Here is a 21,947-nt window from a genome sequence, read left to right as displayed (position 1 = left end):
TTAACTTAAGACTTCATCTAACAATTAGTCTGACTAGCTAAAGATGACATAGAAAGCCTGTTGCATAAATCAAGCTCACAGTTGTCTTTAGTAAAACAGTCAAATTCGCATTTCATTGTGGGAAAAGTAAGACACTGAACAGCTTTAAAAAATAATGGCCGACTGTGTTACGTTACGTTACGGAAATCGACTAAGTAGTGGATTAAATCCATTTAAGGCAGGTCATTGTGTTACTCACAGCATGAGCAAGCTAGTCTCTGCCTCTGGGTTTCATTTTTGTGGCTAAGGGTGCCTACACACTAGGGAAAGCTTAGATGGAGTGTTTGACAGATAGGAATGTGTCAACTCAGTTTGGAGGGTGTGGAAAGAGCTGTGTCAGTTTGAAATCAAGTGGGAATACAGCAAGTTGTACTTCAGAAAGAACAACTAGAGCAGTCTCTCTGAGATTTCATAGATCAATGGATGCCTACATTAGTGTGTGTTGCAGCTAAAGCTGAAGTAATCAGTGAGGCATGGTGCAATGGGCAAAGACATCCATTGATCTAATATTTATACCGACAAACAATTAATTAACAGCGCAGTTGGACACAATAGGGTGTATGAACAGCCCCTAATACAAGATATATTCTACAAGTGATGGCACGTGGAAATCTGTAGAATAAACTTTAGATAAACTTCAAAAATAGTTAAAATTTGAACATTTTATAATCGTGTAAAGGAAATGGTTTGTAATTGTACTGAGCTGTGAGCTTCTGCTGGAACCGTTACCATGCTGAACCATTCAACTTGATGGTGGAATAGCATTTATGCTTCTTTCTTTCTTTATTTTTTGGTGACTATGTGAATTTAATTGCGCAAGTCATCAGTAAAGGTCAGACTGTCATTCTTATAGCCCTACAGTTCAACTTTAATAATTTATTATGTTGCAGTTCCTTTTAAAGTAATAGACCAAACTGGCGAGTTATTCCGTTTTATTAACACGCCAAACCCAATCTTTACTTGCATTTGGCTCTTGGCTAGTATTATTTTGGACCCTGTGTACACAAATTAGTTCAACATCACATCAGCAGTGTTAGAGCTCAGACAACGTTAGATTCGGACCACACAAGGGGAGATCATTGAATTACCATCACTGTACCCTTGTTAAGTGTGCTTTGGATAAAAATGAAACATCTCTGATATGATGCTAACATTACTGTCATTTATGTGCTTCTGTATGGCATGCCAGCAACTTGGTTGTTATGTGGTTTAGGGAAACTTGTCTCCTCATAGTGACTGCTGAGCTTGTGACATATCACTCTAGAATATTTACAGGCCTGTATCATAATTTGATGGAAGAATAAACAACCTCAAAAAATACAAGTATATGAATGAAAAGATTCAGTATCAGCAGTAGCAGGGTGCCTGGGATGTCAGGACAGACAGAAACATATTAGAGGAGTTGGGGTATAAATGTTCACACATTGCCAAGGTGTCAGAGATAGCGAGAGCTGACGGAGAGAGTGGTGAGAGGTGGAGCCATGACAAAGTGGGGATGTGCAAAAAAAAAAAACATTTTTTTTTTTTTTTATTGCAGAGGGTTAATGTTTCTGATGTTGATCTTGAATTTTGTTTGATCTTAATTAGTGATAGACCGATATATCTTGGCTGATATTTAGTTCTTTTCAGATTATCGGATATCTCCTTAGCCGATGAATAAAAGTTTTACTTGACCTTTGTGTCAGTTGCTAAATCTTTTGTAAACATTGTCAATGGATAATAAATATTTAATGTTATCAAATATTTTAGTGAATTTTGAGTAAATATTGTGTAAAATCAATTTAATTTCAGCAATTTTGTGTACATATCATTTGCTGTTGTTAAATTATATTATGTACCAGTGTTTCCTGCACCGCAATTTAGTGGCGGTGCTGGGCTTCCCCTCTTCAAAGCCAGAATTCTGTAAGTTACGTTGATATCAGCCATCGACCACCTTGCTATTAGGTAGGGATGGGCATATTTCAGTTATATCTTATAACTGGTTGCTCCCAAGAGTCAACCGTCCAATGGCATTTTTAAACTTGAATGTCAAATGGAGAAAGAAAGCCATTCGCAAATACAGAGGAAAGAAAAAGTATGTGAACCCTTTGGAATTAGCTGGTTTTCTGCATTAATTGGTCATAAAATGTGATCTCATCTTCATCAAAGTCACAAGTATAGAAAAAGATGTTGGTGCTTATGCTAATAACACACAAACAATTATTATCTTTCATGTATTTATTGAACACATCCCTTTAAACATTCACGGTGCTGTGTAAAAAGTAAGTGAACCTTTGGATTTAATAACTGGTCGATGTTCCTTTGGCAGCAGTAACCTCAACCAGGCATTTCCAGAAGTTCAGAAGGAAGTTTGGACAGTTCTTCCTTACAGAACTGCTTCAGCTGAGCCATATTCTTTGGATGTCTGATGTGAATGATCTTGAAGTTAATCCACAGCATCTCTGTTGGGTTAAGGTCTGGGCTCTGACTGGGCCACTCCAAAAGGTAGACTTTCTTTTTTTGAAGCCATTCTGGGATGATGTTTTTATGTTGGTATGTGCTGTGCTGCGTGTTCTTCTTAAACAGTTCAACCTTAGTTTCATCAGTCCACAAAACATTCTGTGTAGCATTGTGGAGTGTCAAAGTGGTCTTTGGCAAACTTCAGGCACGAAGCAACTTCCTTCATGGTGTCTTGCCATGGACACCATGCCTGTTTAATGTTCTCCTCATAGTGAACTCATGAACAGAGATGTTAATATAGTTTCAATTATACATTCAAGTCTTTAGCTGTCACTTTAGAGTTCTTTTTTACCTCATTGAGCATTCTGCAGTGTGCCCTTTGAGTCATCTTGGCTGGATGGCTACTTCTCCATTTATACACAAGTTGTCTAACTGGGACAGATGAATATCTAAGCACTTCTAAATAACTTTGCAACCCTTTCCAGTTTTATGCAAAGCAACAGTTTTTGATAGATTTTAAATTGGCATAAAAACACATTTAAATTGGTTTCTAACCTCGCTAAACGGCAGCGAAAATATGTCCGAAGGTTTCGACTTGTTGGCCTTGATGACTTGTTGGACATCAATTTTCACCAGCTCAGTTTTGCTGGTGAAGGGAAGGAAGATCTAATGAACTCAACACTGGAAAACATATGCAAACCAATTAACAGCATTTGTTTGTGTGTGCTAGTTTGGGGTGATTTTTCAGCAGTTTGTTAATCAATGTCAATGGAACACTCCATGTAAGAATAAATATAATATAAGAATATATAAGAATAAATATCAATTAATTGTTGAATTGTCATAAAGTCTTAAAGCAGTGCTGGTTTTGATGGTAATCTCTGCTCTGAGTGCTGTTCTCAGGGCCGCTGATAAGGGGGGACAACTGGACCTTTGTCCCGGGCCCGGGCTTGAGGGGGGCCCGGACTGGAGTGGGGGCCCACAGAAAGGCTGTTCCATATTGTAGAGCGCATCTAAACGTGTTCAGCAGGAGATGCGGATATAAACACGGAGACAGTGCGCAACAGTGAAAGCCATCGGGGTAGCACACATTGATGGAATAACTGTTTTACCTCTTCCAGCCCACAATACCTGCCCAGATTTTTACATATTTTACCACCCATTTTGAGAGTCGTTTCTCAGTCTGAGGTGTGAAAAATTGGGGCTCAACTAGGTGGGTTTCGTAACCCTTTAAAGACTTCACAAATATGTGTATGTAGAGCTAAACAAGGGTGTCAGTTCAGTGAGGGACTGTAGGAAACACTGCTCATTAGTACTGCTCCACAGAGTTCCAGAGGTCAGGTGATCTGTACTTTCTTAGCCAGCTTATGTCCTGATATCTTCCTAAACAGCTCCATCTGAGAACAGTCTGGGTAAATAATTTATACTTTATGCTGATTCAGCCACCCTTATTTTGGTACTAAACTTAAAAGGATAGTTCACCATCATTTACTCACCCTCATGTTGTTCCAAATATGTATGGCTTTCTTCTGTGAAACACAAAAGGAGATGTGAATCACGGCCTCTACACCGTTCACTTTCTATGCATCTTATTACAGTGAATGGTGACTGAGGCTAACATGTTGCCAAACACCCCCTTTTGTGTTCCACAGAAACAAAAGAGTATTACAGGTTTGGAACAACATGAAGGGGAGTAAATGATGACAGAATTTACATCGTTTGGGTGAACTATCCCTTTAAGCAATTTTAAGGAGATTGCATAGAATCTGATCAGCACAGGATGATAATTTCTATAAGTGCAATGTGGATCAGATTGACTCATGAGCCAGATTGATCAGTGAGCCAGTCCCAACACTGTTGTCAGGGACCCAACAGTTGCTTTTATCTGATCATCCCTCATTATCATGTGTAGACGTTTGTATATGTGTGTGTTCGTAAGGCCAAATGGATGGATGGATGGATGGATGGATGCAAGTGCAACCATGGTATCTGGTTCCTATTCATAAAGCAGTGGTGTTAATTAAAGGAATTTGCTGCAATAAGTGTTTGTACTTCTGTAATTAATTGTGTTATTTTGACATTAGCAAATGGATTTGCAGAAAATAACATGCACTGGTTAAATTATCTCAGAATAAACACTGGTTTAGGCAACCATTTTCCACCCACACAAACCTCACTGGTGGCACATTTGAGATGTGCAGTGTTTTGAAACATTGTAAATACTGCTGCAATGCTTCTGTGAAGATAATTTGACATACAGCACTTGAAATGGATAAGCCTGTAGTAAGAAGTGTGATTTCAAGGCATGATTCACACCGACTGCAAAGCAGCAATCGATCAAATTACAATCCCATGCCTGCTCATAAGAGAGATTTGGGAACACAAGTTGTATTTATCTTCTGAAGTGAGACTGGACACAGCTCTGTTTGAGTGCTTTATCAAGGCAAGCAATATTGTAAAAACCATCTTTCCAAAATGAATGTCTCATAGGTATAGATTTTGTAAGGATTACAAGGGTCATATTTCAACCAGCATTTGAGGACTGTTAAATGGATCCCATAAATTTGTACTAATGTATGTTTATGTGCAGGGGTATCAGAACAATTTGAAAAGTCAGGGGAGACACATTAGCACATGGATTTTTTTTAAAAATACTTTCTTTCCCAAAACGTGTGGGGGACAAATATAGAAATACTTTTATACTTAAAAGTGGGTGGGACATAACCATGCCCCAGTTTGCTGATTGGTGAATACAGCCAGAAACTGTATAGAATGATATGGGCCACTGGTATATTTAGGAATGGGAACATTTTTTAATGCTGTATGGCTCTAGGAATGGAAGTCCTGCCTTACAGTTGAAAGAGCTAATAACCTTTTTAATAGAGACACATCACCTGTCAGTTTTCTTCGAGAATGCACATACACATTAACTGAATCAGCCTTGCAAAAAAAATTTGTTTTAGCACAATCTGAGCTTAAGAAGCACAATTTATGAAACAATTATTGTCTTATTTGAAATAGGTTATTTGCTTGTAATCTTGACCAACCATTTTGGAGATTTCGCTTTTTCCCCATTCAAGTAGATAGGAGCTGTACATGTATAGAAAATGGTGCCTCACAGTCTGCCCGAAGGAGTTACTGTACAAACATGACTGAAAAGACTGGTTCAAAGGAATAGTTCACACAAAAATGATAATTATCTCATCATTTACTCATCGTTATTGCGTCTCAAACACTTATGACCTTGTCTGTTCTGTGTGTTACAACCCACCCCAGTCTAGGGTTGGGGAGGAGTAACAAAAAGGTTGTGGGTTGCCTTCTCCCGTCCCAGCACTTAAAAATAATTAAACTATTTTAAAATCAAAGTACATTTATTAAAGAAACAGAAAAAGGAAATATCAAAGGCTTCAGGAGGGGGCAAGGCCAAAGCCATACATCCATGGATGTAATTAACAAATGATCACAAATAAAAATACACTTAAAATATGTCCAGGGACGTAACATGTGGAACACAAAGAAAGATATTCTGATGAACATATACTGTTATGTGAATATGGATGTCAATGGGGTCCAACACTTTCAAGGTCCAAAAAGGACATAAAGGCAGCATAAAGATTATTCATAGAACTCCAGTGGTTTAATTCATGGCTTCTCAAGAAATTCAGTCAGTTCAATCAATCATGATTTGAAACTCGATTACACTTCCTCGCACTTGACACACACAGAACGCTGCACATGTGACGTGCATGCATATCATTGTGTAGCACCTATAGCTGTTCGCTATTTTTGTTGCTTGTTTCTTCCCCTTATTACACTTATTATGTAGTAAATGTTTTATAAAGGCAATAAGGCACTCAAGGCCATGTTATATTCTCAAGGCTAAAGGGGTTGCAGGCACTCTGCTGCACATCGTACACAACGGCCTTTATTGATGATGACTATATTTTCAATATAGCTAGTAAGGCTCCTGGAACCCTATTGCTTTTGCTTTACTACACCACTATTTATGCATACAGTAATTATATATTGTTGTTAAAATGTTTTATGATTCACGTTCAAGCCAAGCCAACACTGATGTAATGTCTAACAGCAGCTTGGGTTAGCTGTTACTAATGAGAGAATATGTTGTGTATCCTGTAGGGGGAGTTACTGAGCCCGTGTCGCTGTAGTGGTTCTGTTCGCTGCACTCATGAACCCTGTCTTATTAAGTGGATTAGTGAGAGAGGCTCCTGGAGCTGTGAACTCTGCTACTACAAATACCAGGTCATTGCCATCAGCACCAAAAACCCACTTCAGGTAAGCCAATGCTGTGTTAAATTGTGTGTCAATTAATTAATTTGTTTGTTTGTTTCATTCTTTCAAGATCAGTTTGACTGATATCTATCTGTTAGTGCATCAGTTAATGATGTCTCTGATGGATTTCTTTTGTCTCCATGCAGTGGCAGGCTATCTCTTTGACAGTGATTGAGAAAGTACAGATAGCTGCAGCTATACTGGGTTCCCTGTTCCTGATAGCCAGTATCTCTTGGCTGGTGTGGTCCTCCCTCAGCCCATCGGCCAGGTGGCAACGGCAGGACCTGCTTTTCCAGATCTGTTACGCCATGTACGGCTTCATGGACCTGGTGTGCATAGGTAAGGTGCATCCTATTATATAGTCCATTCCCGCTAGTAAAAAACGATTTATACTTCTGCATCAAACCTACAATGTAGGCTCTGCGTAGTGGCCAAAGCGGTGGTTTGCATTTATAGTTCTGGGTTGTTGTGCGTTGATCTGTGTGTAGGCCTACACAGACAAAATGCTAGTGAATTGAGAGAAAATGTCTTTATTTCTGAAATAATTATACAATTCATAAATAAACAAAAGCAGTGCCATTCATGGAATAAAAAGTATTTATTAAATTATTGTAGCATTCAAAATATGTTCATCAATTTATGTTATATTTAGGTACATACTATACATGTTGTCTGCCATACAGATAGAAATAAATCAGTCATATACTGTATGCTAGCTCTTGAGTCGTTTAAATTATAATAAATAAATATTTTGTCACTCTTTGATGTGCTTTACTGAAAAAATATCCCCATCAAATTAATAAATAACTACTCGATTGTGCAACACAAAATGCATGTCATTTTAAAGCTTCTAAGCTGGACTTTACAATACTTATAGGCAACATAACCAACAGGTGCTTTTTAATTTTATGACAAATTAGAAGTGTTAAGTTTTAATAACTTATGAAATATCATTATTTTACTGTACAAAATACTGTCAAACATATACGGTCAAAACATCATACAGGTCGGAAAGGTCTTGAGTAAAATACAACAAATATTGTGTCGCTCACATACCAAATATATATCAAGTAAAAGCCACAGTAAAAAGTACAGAATTTATATGTTAAGTTGTAAACAGATGTCTTTTCTCGCATTTTCGGTTGTAACTTCATGAAACTTAAACCAGGGAGTCAGGGACTAAAAACGGTACAAGGAACAAAATCGAAAAACGAAAATGAACAAAATTTTTAGTAGACAGTAACCGAAAACCGGAACAAAGTGATTTTCAAAAAAATTAAACTTGTTTGAACCTGAAGGAAACTGCTGCATCACACATTTCTTTGCCTAATTGTCCGTTGTATTCTGTGAATGAAGACCTTTTTAACAACTACGTATGTATAATTACTACATATACATGCACGGCTAATTCAGGTACGAGGAAAGCATTATTAGATGTAAAAAGTACTTTTCTCATTTGTTTCCAAGTCTTCACTGAATTGTTGTCAGATATGATGCATTAATACAGATTTGATGCTGCTGGGTTTTTATTGAACTGTTAATTAACTGTATGCTTGTTATGAATTCTTTTGTGATATATCGGCAAATGGCTTATTTTGAGCTTGTTTTTACAGACCAGATTGCTTGCTTCTCTTGTGAGATCTGGCAAGGCTGCAATTGGTATTTCACCCACCCCTTCACGCAGAGTGCTGTCGGTAAAAAAAATATGTTATTAAGCGTTCTTTTATTTTGTTCTAACTGGTAACCATTTGGAAAGGAAGCTGTGGAACTTTTGAACCGGAATGAAAAAGATACAGTTTTTGCTCAGAACGAACCGATAGAAAAACATTTCATTTTTAGTTTTAAACAGAATAAAAAAACAGCAGGTGCTTCTGTAAAGTGAAACGGGTCCAAATACAATGTGACACGGTTACTGATCAGTGAATACAATGCATAGATTTTAAAATAATCCTGGAGAAAATGCAACGCTACCTCAGATATCTTTTTGTCATCCTGGGGACAGCATCTGGTCACAAAGTTGACCAATTACAGCTGTTGTGGTCTGCATTAACGCAACACGATGTTACATTTTTGGAGGTGGATGTCAGGCTATGGCATAGGCTACGCTGTAACCGCCATAGCTATGCATAGCCTACAGCGTAGGTTTGATGTAGAAGTACAAATGGGCCTTAAGACTGGACAATTTCAGTCTTAAATGATGAGCGTGCAGATATGAACAAATTCACGGTTTCTCAAATCTGACAGGTGTATTTATCTTGCAGCTAAAACATCTCCAAGCAAGGGATTATTGTAAGTTTCATTTAGGAAGTGAATAGATCAAATATTCAGGGCTTTCTGTGGTAATTCATTGTTACGCTGGTCCAAAGTATTACAGGGAAAGACATGCTGAGTCTGATCTCTGTAGGACAGACTAGACAATGAGGGAGAGTCCAATCAGGCCAGCGTGATCCTTTTAATGGGTCGCTATGAGAGAAAACAAACACTTCTCCCTCACGATTCCGACACAATTAAAGCAGTAAATAACACACACACACACACACACACACTCACACACAGAGATATTGGTCTTTTTGTCTCTCAAAGGAGATCTGCTCCTAATTAAATTATAAAATTGTGTTTCAATTAAGCAGCAGCTGAAGAGCTTAAATTTGCATTGTTGTAACAAAACCGCTAGGGTGAGGGTAGGGGTGGAACTTAGAGCAGTAGTTATCAAATAACAAAATGTTAGGCCATCTGGAGCACCGGGACTTTTCCTGGTGGGCTTGTTGAGTGGTGGGGCCAGTCGGTTGGGTATTGGGCTATATGGTCATGATTCCTCCTGTTCGAATACAAAATTGTCCCACTCTTATTTATTAAGCGCTGCCATTTACTGATGTGCACACCAAGCAATGAACATTATTTTTACAGCATTTAGTAATCTTGGTTCATGTTAATTTCAACATATTGTGTACCAATACATTTTTTTAAATCAAAAGTTGGATATGTTAACATTAGTTAATGAACTAACATGAACAATTGTATTTTTATCAACTAACTTCAACAAATATTAAAACTTGTAGTAGAAATATATATTGATCATTGTTAGTTCATGATACCTAATGCATTAACTAATGTTTACGAATGGAACCTTATTGTAAAGTGTTACCAATATATCATTGTATTACTCTATAATATTTTGTCAATAAATGTCCTTTTTAGCTAGTCTGGGAACTTTTACCTTTCTGTGTTCATTGGCATACACAACCCTTCAGCAAATGAATGTAAACCTCTCACCTTTTTCTCATTGCTTTCCTTTTTGCGACATGGGATATGTCTTTCCTGTGCTTTAGCAGAGTAAAAACCAGGGGAAAAGCAGTAATAAAAACTGGAATATGCGATCATCCTCCATAGTGCATACATTCCAAAGTGTACATCTTTCGTCATCGCCAACTGATGTATTTGTTACATATATTCAAGCACCATAACTGCCAACTGGCCCAGATCAGCATGGAATGGTATAGTTTTTCACAATGAGAACTGTTCTGCCCTATGCGGGCGCTTTGTAAACAACTGAGGAACGAACACCATGCGAGAGTTAGTTCACTTCAAACAGAAATACAGCGCCGGACAGAAGCAACGATTAAAGTTAAAGTTAAAAAAAATTTCATTATCGATTTGTTTCTTACACCAGCCTATCGATTTGATTCAGAAGACATTAACTGATCGACTGGAGTCGTGTAGATTACTTTTATGCTGCCTAAATATGCCTTTTGGACTATCAAATAGCCAGCAGCCTAATGGTACCCATTTACTTATATCATAAGGACCAACAGAGCTTCAGCATTTTTCTAAAAATCTTAATTTGTGTTCTGCTGAAGAAAGTCATACACATCTGGGATGGCATCAGGGTAAGTGAATAATGAGAGAATTTTCATTTTTGGGTGTACTATTACTTTAAGTGCATTTCACCCCTTTCTCTTGTTGAACATGATTGACTCACATGCCGAACTGAAGGAATGACACGCCACTATCTCGTTCAGTCATTCAGCAGATCTTCGCTCACGAGTCATTCACGAACGAGTTTACCAGTACATTCTGTTTGTTCATGAATGACACCTCTCAACTCGTTCAGACTCAAATTACTGAATAGTTCAGTGAAGGGGTGTATTCGTTCAGAGTGCACACGAATGCTATTGGCTTGTGCTATAGTCAGTCTTAACAGGCATGAAAAGCAGCAGACCTCATTGGCTTCGAAAGGGAGAGGCATCAGTGAATGAAAAATATGAGTCAGTGTATGGAGGTGAGTGAGAACGATTCATTCACCTTAAAGATTTGTTCAAAAAGACAGATTAATTCACTAACGAAACATCACTACACCTTGCTTAATAACTCCCACTTCTGTTCCACCCCAACACCTGGGCAGTTCTGAACAAAAAACTTTCAAGACTTATAGGTGCAGTAATTTTTTTGAAGTATGTCAAAGTATGGTTTACACTGACACCTAGTGGCGTGGTTGCTGCATAATTCATACACAGTAATTTTCAGTTACAGATGCCATTGTAGAAATTCACAATGCACAGTAAACCAGGATTAATTTAATCTGTGAATTAAAGTGTCCAATAACAGGGCAGTTACTGAGATGAAGCGAGTAGTATTTAGCTGGTCGTGTGATTCTAACACGGCTGCCTCCATGAGGCACCCCATCCATATAGAATAAAAGAGCTTTTATAAGGTTACTGATATGATTGAACTTTTCATGTCACAAGAGTTATGATTTTGTACTTATGATATAAAATTACTAAACATTTTTAAAATAAGGAAATAAATTACTGAGTGCACTTTTAAATCATTTATGGCTCGAGCCCCAAATGTTTTGCCCTAGTGTCACCCCTGGGTGTAACGGTCAACTTGGATCACGTGCACCTTGTAGGCCAATCATAATCCTGTAAAAAAAACTCTCTAATGCTATTGGCTCACACGAAGTCAATCTTTAGAAGGACAACAAAGGAAGACAAATGGAATTTGCATGTCTACGAAAGTATGAAGACACTTTAAAAACAGAGTTTAAACACCATAACCATTTTCACCACAAATGGCAGGTCTTATTTTCCCTATATTTTGTCTAATGCTGGGCTTAATTATTACCAAAACAAAGAAAAAGTTCAAGAAAAGCCTAAACATCTTACACTGTGCATCAAAGCACAACATTTCAAAAATGCTCCAGATATTTAAAATGTAAGGGCCAAAAATGTCCCTGTAGTGAATTCCTTACATTTGTATAGTTTTAGGACCTCTGCATACACCGTAGTGATCTGTAGCTCTCAGATTAGTTCTGTATTTGGTGTCTCGGAGGATAGTGTTGTTGAATGTGTGGATATATAAAGTGTTTTTCGATAAAAATCGATTACATTTCAATCTACCGTGGTGTTAAGAATAGAGAGCTTTTCTTTTTAATAAATTTGCAAAGTTATCAAAAATCTGATTTTTGTTATGGGGTATGGAGTGTAGATTGATGTGGAAAAAAATTATAATTTAAAGCATTTTAGCACAAGGCTACAACATAACAAAATGTGAAAAAATGAATACTTTATGAATGCACTGTACATAACCTAACATAGAGACTGACCATTTAAAGGTGAAGCAAATTTTTTATGGAATGGTGTGCAGAAAATGTTCCTTCTGCCTGAAAGATATCACTGAAATGAGATATCTTACTGGTCTGCACTAGACTGTGTAAAAAGCAAACAGAAATGTGGCCATGGACACATTCTTTGATCAGCCAATAAGATGATTTTGATGTGCTTTCTGCCAAAATGTCAATCATTTTGTGCGTTTTAATAGTGTAGTAGTTGAAGCGGATCATTCAGGTTTTATGTCATATTCAGGTTCATAATAATAGTCAGCTGAGTGCGCTATTTTGCTACTGTTGTGTTTGACAACTGTGAGGGCCCCTGCACACCTCATACGAAATCGAAGAACAAATGGGTGTGACATCTTTTAGATCACAATCTGTCCAAAACAAAGGTATTTTTGAGTTTGTTTGTAACAGCCCGCCATAGTTTCAGGAAAACTTTGTACCAGCTGCTAAACGCCTTTTTACTGCCATTGGTCCTTGAGCTCCACCTACTTTAGGGCTGAAAACTAATTCAAGTACCCACTTACTCTGTTGTATGAAATGCTGCTTCATACATGTGCCTTCTGCAGACGAAAGCCATTCACACATCTGCCCAAAGTGAGATATGCCAAACATCATTCTTTTGTCTGTATTCTGCCCATTAACACTCTTTTGTACATCCATATTTGCAGTAATATCAGTGTCATCATACATTACAATAACAGAGTGTAATCAGTGCATATTATGGTCACGTACAGGCCTAGCGTGTTAGGGCATTAGCGCCATTAATGCAAAAACTAAACATTACAAATTACTCATTATCTACTGCATATATAGATCATTGGCATTCTAGCTGTCAGTTTGTCCAGATACTTAGGTGACATTTCACCCCATGCATCCTGTAACACTTGCCATAGATGTGGCTGTCTTGTCGGGCACTTCTCACACACCTTACAGTCTAGCTGATCCCACAAAAGTTCAATGGGGTTATGATCCATAACACTCTTTTCCAATTATCTGTTGTCCAATGTCTGTGTTTCTTTGTCCACTCTAACCTTTTATTTTTGTTTTTCTGTTTCAAAAGTGGCTTTTTCTTTGCAATTCTTCTCATAAGGCCTGAGTCCTGGTGTTGAGCGGGTAGAATTCAATGAAGCTCTCAGCTGAGGACATGTGAGGCGTCTATTTCTCTATAACTAGAGACTCTGATGTACTTATCCTCTTGTTTAGTTGTATTTGGGCCTTCCACATCTCTTTCTGCCCTTGTCAGAGCCAGTTGTCCTTTGAAGACTGTAGTGTACACCTTTGTATGAAATCTTCAGTTTTCTGGCAGTTTCAAGCATTGTATAGCCTTCATTCCTCTAAACAATGATTGACTGATGAGTTTCTAGAGAAAGCTGTTTCTTTTTTGCCATTTTGACCTAATATTGACCTTAAGACATGTCAGTCTATTGCATACTGTGGCAACTCAAAAACAAACACAAAGACATTGTTAAGCTTCATTTAATGAACCAAATATATTTCAACTGTGTTTGTTATAATGGCAAAAAAAATAAAAAATAATAATAATTTCTAGTACCAAATTAGCAATTTAGCATGATTACTCAAGGATAAGGTGTTGGAGTGATTGCTGCTGGAAATGGGGCCTGTTTAGATTAGATCAAAAATGACTTTTTCAAATAGTGATGGCACTGTTTTTTACATCAGTAATGTAAAAGCCACTTTGGTGAATTAAAGTACCAATTTCCTTCCGAAACAGCAAAATCAGTACATTATTCCAAACTTTTGGCCACCAGTGTAAATGTACCTCTAAATGCCTCCCACAGCAGTGTGGCCGTTGCTCTGTGACATTATGCCGTTGCTCTGCTGTTTCGAACGTCTTTTTGGCTATGTGCAAAGAACCAAAAAGTGAGGGTCTCAACACTATCTTTGGAGGGCAGTGTTTTGAAAAGAGGGGGCATGTCTAATTCAACGATTTTGTCTCGTGAAAGCTCCAGAACGGCTAAAATCATTACAGCACCTTTAACGTGTTCTAGCAAAGTGTTAGGTGCATCCTATACCGCACACTTCTGCACTATTCTATGCCATTTTGTAGTGTAAGTAGTGCGAGTAGTATGTTAACACTGTAAATGCAGCAAAAAGAAGTGTACTTTAAGTACACAGATAATGCATTTTTTCAACTGTCAAAACTGAGTGTGGAATGTTGGACACTTCATGCACTCAGCACACGCGGCTTGCCGTACTTGCAGAAGGGGTGGAGTTACCTGGCTGTGCTGCTATTCTGACAAAACAGTTGTAAATAATGAAGGATGTAGCAACTAGCAAAACTTACAGCACCTTACAAATGTGAGTTGAATGCTTTATCATCACCCCAAGCTGTGTGAATATGTACATTGTTTAAGATACAAGTGTTGAACTGAGGTTGGCTAACGCGCTAAAGCTAGCAGCAACACATCACGTGTGCTTGAAACGTCACTTCCATCAGCTGTTAAACGGCGAACACTTCCGTTTAGTGAAAAAACTGTAAGTGTTCCATTTGGGATGATACTACACTTTGAAAATTCATACACTACATGGCTGAGTGCAGAATATATTTTGTAAGTACATAGTGTATAGTGTGTCATTTGAAACACAGCTTTTGTGTTATTTACTGCTACTTTTATATTTGACGTTGATTTGATTTTATAATTAACAGCCATACAAATTTAGACTGAGAATTTACTTAAATTAATTGATTCAGTTGACATATGTTGGGCCTCATGTATTCAGATAGAAGACAAAGGCAGGCCTAACACAGTCGTAAAAACCTAACTCAAGCCCCCACATACCAGGTCGTAAATCTTACTGATAAAAATCGCGCCAAAATCGAACAAAGGGAATCCAAAACAGACTACAAATCCCATGAAGCCTTGCTCACTAAAGGATCAAACTCTCAACTCCTATTGGATGAGGCACACAACAGAACGTCCCTCAAACCATGACATCATCAGGAGTAGAAATATCTCTGAAATGCTTCCGGGATTTGCTTCCAGCAACTTTGCCTGCCGGGTGTAGACGCAGCTCATCGCTGCTCTCAGGTGCAGCTTCATGGCACAAGGAAGTAACGGCTGACTTGAAACTGTGGCCATACAATCTCCATCTCGCTGGACGAGTTGAGATTACTCTGTGTTCAACCGAACACTCTAACGGATCCGAAGGATACCGCCTAGCAATCCGCATCTTCATCCGTTTGCCTGCAGAAGTGAAGAGATTAAAGATTTCTCTTCCATCTTCAATCAAGTCGACATTTCTGAGTTCTCCGCCAGCCCGCCGAGAATCAGCAGCCGTGCCCGCCAACAGATCGAGGAAACGGCCTCCCATCATCACCCGAGCCTCAAGGAACTGGGTCGGAGTTAAAGGACGGATGAACACACATTCTGCATCCTCATACGATTCAAGTAAGAGGTTTACATCTGGGCAGAGATAGAATATTATAGTGTGTTATTCTTGTGTTTCAAGGTTTTTGCTTGTACAGTTTACGGACCGCCATGTCCACTCATTATTAATACTCAGGGTATTAATTATCATGAATTTGTTTTGCTGTATTGTGGTCCTACCAAACTGGACTGTTGTGCATTTTCGCCATCGCAGGTGAGACCGGCAAACTGAGTTTATCCATTAAAGAGTCAAAGAACTCTTACGAGCCGTCCACCGCATCTCTGAGCAATAAACTAACAGCTGCTTTCTCTCCCAGGATCGCGAAATCGGCTTTAGGGCCGTCACTTTATTCTCTCTCTCTCTCGTACTAACCACACACACACACACACACACACACACACACACACTCGCTCTCTCACACACACACCCTCATGTGTTATAGGATTATTTTGATTTCCATATCTAATCATATCACTGTTTAGTTTGTAGTTGTAAGTCGGAAGTTTATTGACTGCATTGTATTAATTATTAATTGATATTACTGCATAAATAAACTTTGTTTATATTACAAAGAGAAGTGTTTTGGTTTGTTTTGCATACGCCTGTGTCATGCTGACGGGATGTCAGTGCTCGGATTCAAGCCTTCATTCATTGTTTTTTCCCCGAAAATCGATATTCTTCGGATGTCGATTTTCCTAAGAAAACAATCTAATATTGAGACTGTTATACTATCTGGTTATTAGTCCCTGATTCCAGGGTGGTGCCCCGTCAATGTTACTCCTTATTAATATTCTGTTGATTTTTGATAATTGATAATTATCTTTGATGATTGTTGAATTTGAATGATCAATAAGCTCATGTTAATTTTAATTAATGTTTCATCGATGTTAACAATTAACGATTATCTTTGATCATTGTTGATTTAAAGGATTAAAAAAAGCTAACATTGATACTCATCAATGTTCCATTGATTTTAATAATTAATAATTATCTTTGATAATTATTAATTATTGATAATAACCAAACCCGCTCCTAAACGTAGTGCACTACATTTACTGGAGCACCATATGAGGATTGAATGAGTTAGATTCAATTAATTAATTTAAATATTAATTAATAACTAAAGAAATAATTATTAATTATTTCTGATAGTAACACTGATCTAAACAACCAGTAAAGCCCTACACATAAATGGACAGAATGCTATGTTTTTATTTTTATTTTTATATAGCTATAGAAAAAATGGCCTCTTAAAAGGTAAAAATGCCCCTGAAATTAATTTCAGGGTATAGATATTGTACCTTAATAAAAAGTTAATTTCTGACACTGTTCTACATATAATTAATAAATACATGGGTATTGGGCACAGCATCTGTGCCAGCAGACTTTTGACTAGGGTTTGAGAGCACTCATGCTCTTTACTATTGTATTGCAGGTTTGACAAAGTCAAACAGAAATTACAACAAGAGTGTCAACAACTGCAGTCCACTCTTTAACATCCACCAATGACAGCTGAGACATAAAATGTCTTCTGCCCAATTGCCTACAGTCCAAATAGGAATCACAAAGCTGTAGAATGAAGTGGAGGGTGTGTTGTGGCTCAGGGGGAATACTGAGCTCTTTCAGAGCAGCAGAAGAGCATCGCTACCTTGGGTAATCGCTACTGCAAGACAAAACAGAGAGAGGGTGAATGGAACAGAGCTGAACAATAGTGGTGTTCAGATTGTTTTAGTGTCTCATTCATTTGTGTGTGTGTGTGTGAGCTGTAGATCAATGGCAGAGTTCCTCAGAGTTTCACACCATGATGTATTGTCTCTGTAAGCAGCCAGACAGAGAAGGAGAGACTGAGCAAGAATCCATTCTGTCTGAATGAGATGAGAGAAAATTAAGAGAAAATGAGTGAGCAAAAGTTAATTTCCTTAATGTCAAAAGTCAACAGTTTCATTAAAAACTTTACCAATGGCAATAACATTAGCTTTTTTTTTTTTTTTAACCTACCTACCCATATCTATACCTTCAGGAAGTGGGTACCAGTCTACATATATTACAAATAATATAAGTATTACCAGGCCCATCCAAACACCCGACTGGGCGCCTGAAAAATTATACCTAATGGGCCTCCCTCAGTCTGGCGTGCTGGTATATGTTGGAGCGGCAGTATTTGTCACAGGCAATGCACATACGATCTCCGGTGGGCGATCTCCGGACGTCATGGCACTGATCTGTCTCTCCTGGGCCCCCTCAGTGGCTGGGCCCCTAAAAGCTATCCCCTTTTCCCCCCCTTATGGGCAGCCCTGAGTATTACAAATAATGTATCCAAAGAAGGTCTACAATACCTGCAGAAAGTTATCCGTTGGCATTCCCATTCATTTGAATTTGAATTTGTCCTTTATTTCACCAGGAAATAAAACTCACTGAGATTAAGAATCTCTTTTACAGGGGCCTGGGTAGCTCAGCGAGTATTGATGCTGACTACCACCCCTGGAGTCCTGAATTCGAATTCAGGGTGTGTTGAGTGACTCCAGCCAGGTCTCCTTAGCATCCAAATTGTCCCGGTTGCTACGGAGGGTAGAGTCACATGGGGTAACCTCCTTGTGGTTGCAATTAAGTGGTTCTCGCTCTCAATGGGGCGCGTGGTAAGTTGTGCATGGATCGCGGAGTTTAGCATGAGCCTCCAGATGCTGTGAATCTCCGTGGTGTCATGCACAGCGAGCCACGTGATAAGATGCGCGGATTGATGGTCTCAGCGGAGGCATCTGAGACTTGCCTCCGCCACCCGGATTGAGGTGAGTAACCGCACCACCACAAGGACCTACTTAAGTAGTGGGAATTGGGCATTCTAACATTGGGAGAAAAGGGGATAAAAAAAAGAATCTCTTTTACAGAAGTGTCCTGGCCAAGACAGGCAGCCGCAGATGTTTACAGTCTTAAATAACATATAATGATACAAATACAAATAAAAAATACATTCTCAAAGAAGTTAAAAGATAAAAAAATATTTAAAAACATTTGCAAATTGATACATCTTTCTCAAATTCTTGAATAAGATATTTAAAAGTACACATTGACACCAGCCTTTTTATCTTTAAATCATTTTGTAGAATGTTCCAGTTACATGGGGCAGCATACCGAAAAGCTTGTTTCCCTAATTCTGTTCGAACAAATGGAACCAAAAGGGTATAAAATTCTGAGAGCATAAGGAATACTTCACAGCAATTTTCTGTTGGGTATGAGGACAGAGATATGATGGCACTAAGCCCAAAATAGATTTATAGATGAACAGATACCAATGCTTTAGTCTATGTGTGGACAATGAGTGCCAAGTGACCCTATTATACAGCTCACATAATGAGTAGTAAAGTTACAATTTGTTATAAATCTAAGTGCACCATTATAAATAGTGTCTAATGAACGTAAAATATAGGATGGTGCAGATTTATACAAAACATCTCCATAATCAAGCGCAGGCAGAAAAGTAGCTGAGACTAGTTTCTTTTTTGCGTCAAATAAAAAACAAGACTTATTTCTGAAAAAAAAAAAAAAAAAAAAAAAAACTAGCTTTACCTTGAGTTTTGTCCCTAACTGATTTACATGAGACTTAAAAGATAATCATCAAGTGTAAAACCAAGATATTTATATTCAGATACAGACTCTGTTATAGTAATCTGCAAAGTGTGAAGAGATGCTAGATTTGTTGTTGATTTCTATGAGTTAGAGAAAAACATGGCTTTAGTTTTATCAGCATTTAAAACAAGTTTTAATGGCAGTTGCTTGGCTGGCCCACCCCAGAAGTATGTGGTTTAAAATATATTGTTTTTGCTCAGGGGCACTCAGTTCTGTGCAAGGACGTTTTGGAGCCTGAGCTATAAATGCCATAATCATGACTAATCAAAATAAATTATCACTCTGGAGCAGCAGGAAAATTATGTTATGACAGCACTGACTGGCTGATGCACCACAAGAGCGCACGGTCCAAAGCCCTTTATTAGCAACTACACTGAACTGTAACAAAAGAATGATGGTTTTTGAGCCCAAATGGTTTAGTTATGTCATTTTCTAGCAGAGGCTAACTAGTCCATGCCATCCAGCCAAATCTTGACCCCCTGAATGAATTTCGCAAATAAGGCCAGCCCCTCCTATAGGCGATATAGGCAGCCGCCTAGCACCCCAACGTGCCGAGGGGAACCCTGAGGAGGTACATAATTTAGTTTTTCCTACAGCTATCAAGGTGAAATCTATTTCAGCTTCCAGATACCACACTGTAAAATCTAATTAGTTAACCTTACTTAAAAAATCTAAGTAAATGTACTTATTTGGCTCAATTAAAGTGAACTAGGAATAGTCCACTTTACTTGAGCCAAATAAGTATATTTACTTGATTTTTTTTTAAGGCAACTGTTTTCCTCACTTTTTTTAAAATAAAGTCAAAGCGAGCAGTGCTTGTTTATTATTTCTTTCAGATGCGCATGGAACTTATCACTTAACACACCACCAACAATGATGCTGCACCTTACTCAAAAGTGCTCAAGTTCAACAGAAACAGAAAAAATAACTTTGTGGATGTGGATGAGTAACTCACTTTTGAATGGAGGAAACATTATTATATTCTCAATAATAATCTAGGCAACAAATTCAAACACTGGCGACATAAAGATGCAAAAAATTCATACAGAATGAAATTGAGCATTTATTCTGCACAATAAACAAATTAGCCTTTCTGCAAATATCTGCCCTTTAAGAGGTATGTGTATTTAGATATTATTTTTATATTTGTATATGCTTTAATAGATTTTTGAGGTGTTGTGTTTCTGTGTGTAGGCCCTATTTAAATTATCAAATTTTATTTATATGTTATTTTGTTATTTTTCACACTGCTGCACCTGATTTTCACTGATGTTTTAAATGAATGTTTACATTCATTTGAAATTTCAAGCATTATCATCAGTGTCCTGTGGTATAACATACTCCATCTAAAACTATTTTTAAAATACATTTTACAGTATGACCTCATATTGATAACTATATGGTTTATTTGTACTTTTAATAATTTGTCACACACTGCAATTCTATTTAGCCTATAGTGAATTGCGAACAGCTGAAAGGTGATAAGGTAAATTAAATGGTGAAAAACCTAATGGAGACCAGTCATGGATCTCGGCCTAGGACCCCACAAATCCATGGGTAAGCCCTGTGCACAAAAGGGGTTAAGAGGCATTGTAAACAAACCACCTGAGCCTTGAAGGGCATTGATAAAACCTTAGCACGTAGCTTTTTCTAGGTTTAATGGTGGCCTTTGAAAGACCCGGTTTGACCTCCAGATATGAGCTGTCGACTGACAGTGCCTGCATGTAACCCACCCGTTTAAGTGATACCAGAGCCAACAGGAGTGTGGTCTTTAGTGAGAGCACACGCAACTCAGCTAATTCTAATGTCTCGAACGGTGGCCTCTTGAGTGCTTTCAGCACCAGGTTTAAGTCCTAAGTTGGCACTGTAGCCGGGCGAGGGGGTGTTCAAACACCTTGCTCCTCTAAGGAACTTTATGACAAGATCATGTCTGCCTATAGAGGAGCCAGCCTCCAGCACATGATATGCCAAGACAGTTGCTACATAAACCTTAAGCACTGACGGGGTAAGACCTGCGTCTAACCACTCTTGAAGGAATGTGAGGATCTCAGCTATAGAGCAATTCACAGTGTCCTTACCACGTGAAGAAGCACCAATAAGTCAACATGCTCCATTTCAGTGCATAGAGGCATCTCGTAGACAGCGCTCTGGCCTGTAATTTGGTGTTCGTCACCGACAGAGCAAATTCTGGTTCGTTCGATGTGCAACGTTCAGAGGCCACACGTGCAGGTTCCACAGCTCTGGCTGTGGATTCCAAATCATGCCCTGCACTTAAGAGAGGAGATCCCTCCTCAGCTGTATCTCTCATGGAGGGCCGTCCAATATCTCTATCATCTCCGGAAACCAGGAGTGATTGTGCCATTTCGGCGCAACCTGGGGGAAATGCTAATTTGTGTTCCATTGGCCAGTTGTGGGCTAGGGCGTCCACAGCCAGCGGGGCTTGGGGCATGGAGTACCAAAAGGGGACAGTGGCCGTTTTCCACGGAGGCGAACAGATCGATTTCCGCTTTGCCGAATATTTCCCAAATCCTCAGAACCGTCTGAG

The 21,947-nt window shown here is 38.4% G+C and overlaps 1 protein-coding gene across 1 annotated transcript in view; it reads left to right on the top strand.

Annotated features, from left to right (window-relative positions):
• Nucleotides 1-21,947, top strand: part of LOC127444937 (E3 ubiquitin-protein ligase MARCHF4-like) — a 51,341-nt gene that overhangs the window by 12,991 nt on the left and 16,403 nt on the right. Inside the window, exons 2-3 of the mRNA XM_051704606.1 lie at nt 6,619-6,774; nt 6,918-7,110. Of these exons, the coding sequence (XP_051560566.1) occupies nt 6,619-6,774; nt 6,918-7,110 (349 nt within the window). The remainder of the gene's footprint in view (nt 1-6,618; nt 6,775-6,917; nt 7,111-21,947) is intronic.

Source organism: Myxocyprinus asiaticus, chromosome 8, assembly GCF_019703515.2.
Source record: "Myxocyprinus asiaticus isolate MX2 ecotype Aquarium Trade chromosome 8, UBuf_Myxa_2, whole genome shotgun sequence".
NCBI lineage: Eukaryota > Metazoa > Chordata > Actinopteri > Cypriniformes > Catostomidae > Myxocyprinus > Myxocyprinus asiaticus.
Note: the sequence above shows the minus strand (reverse complement) of the source record. Positions and strands in the feature narration are given on the sequence as shown.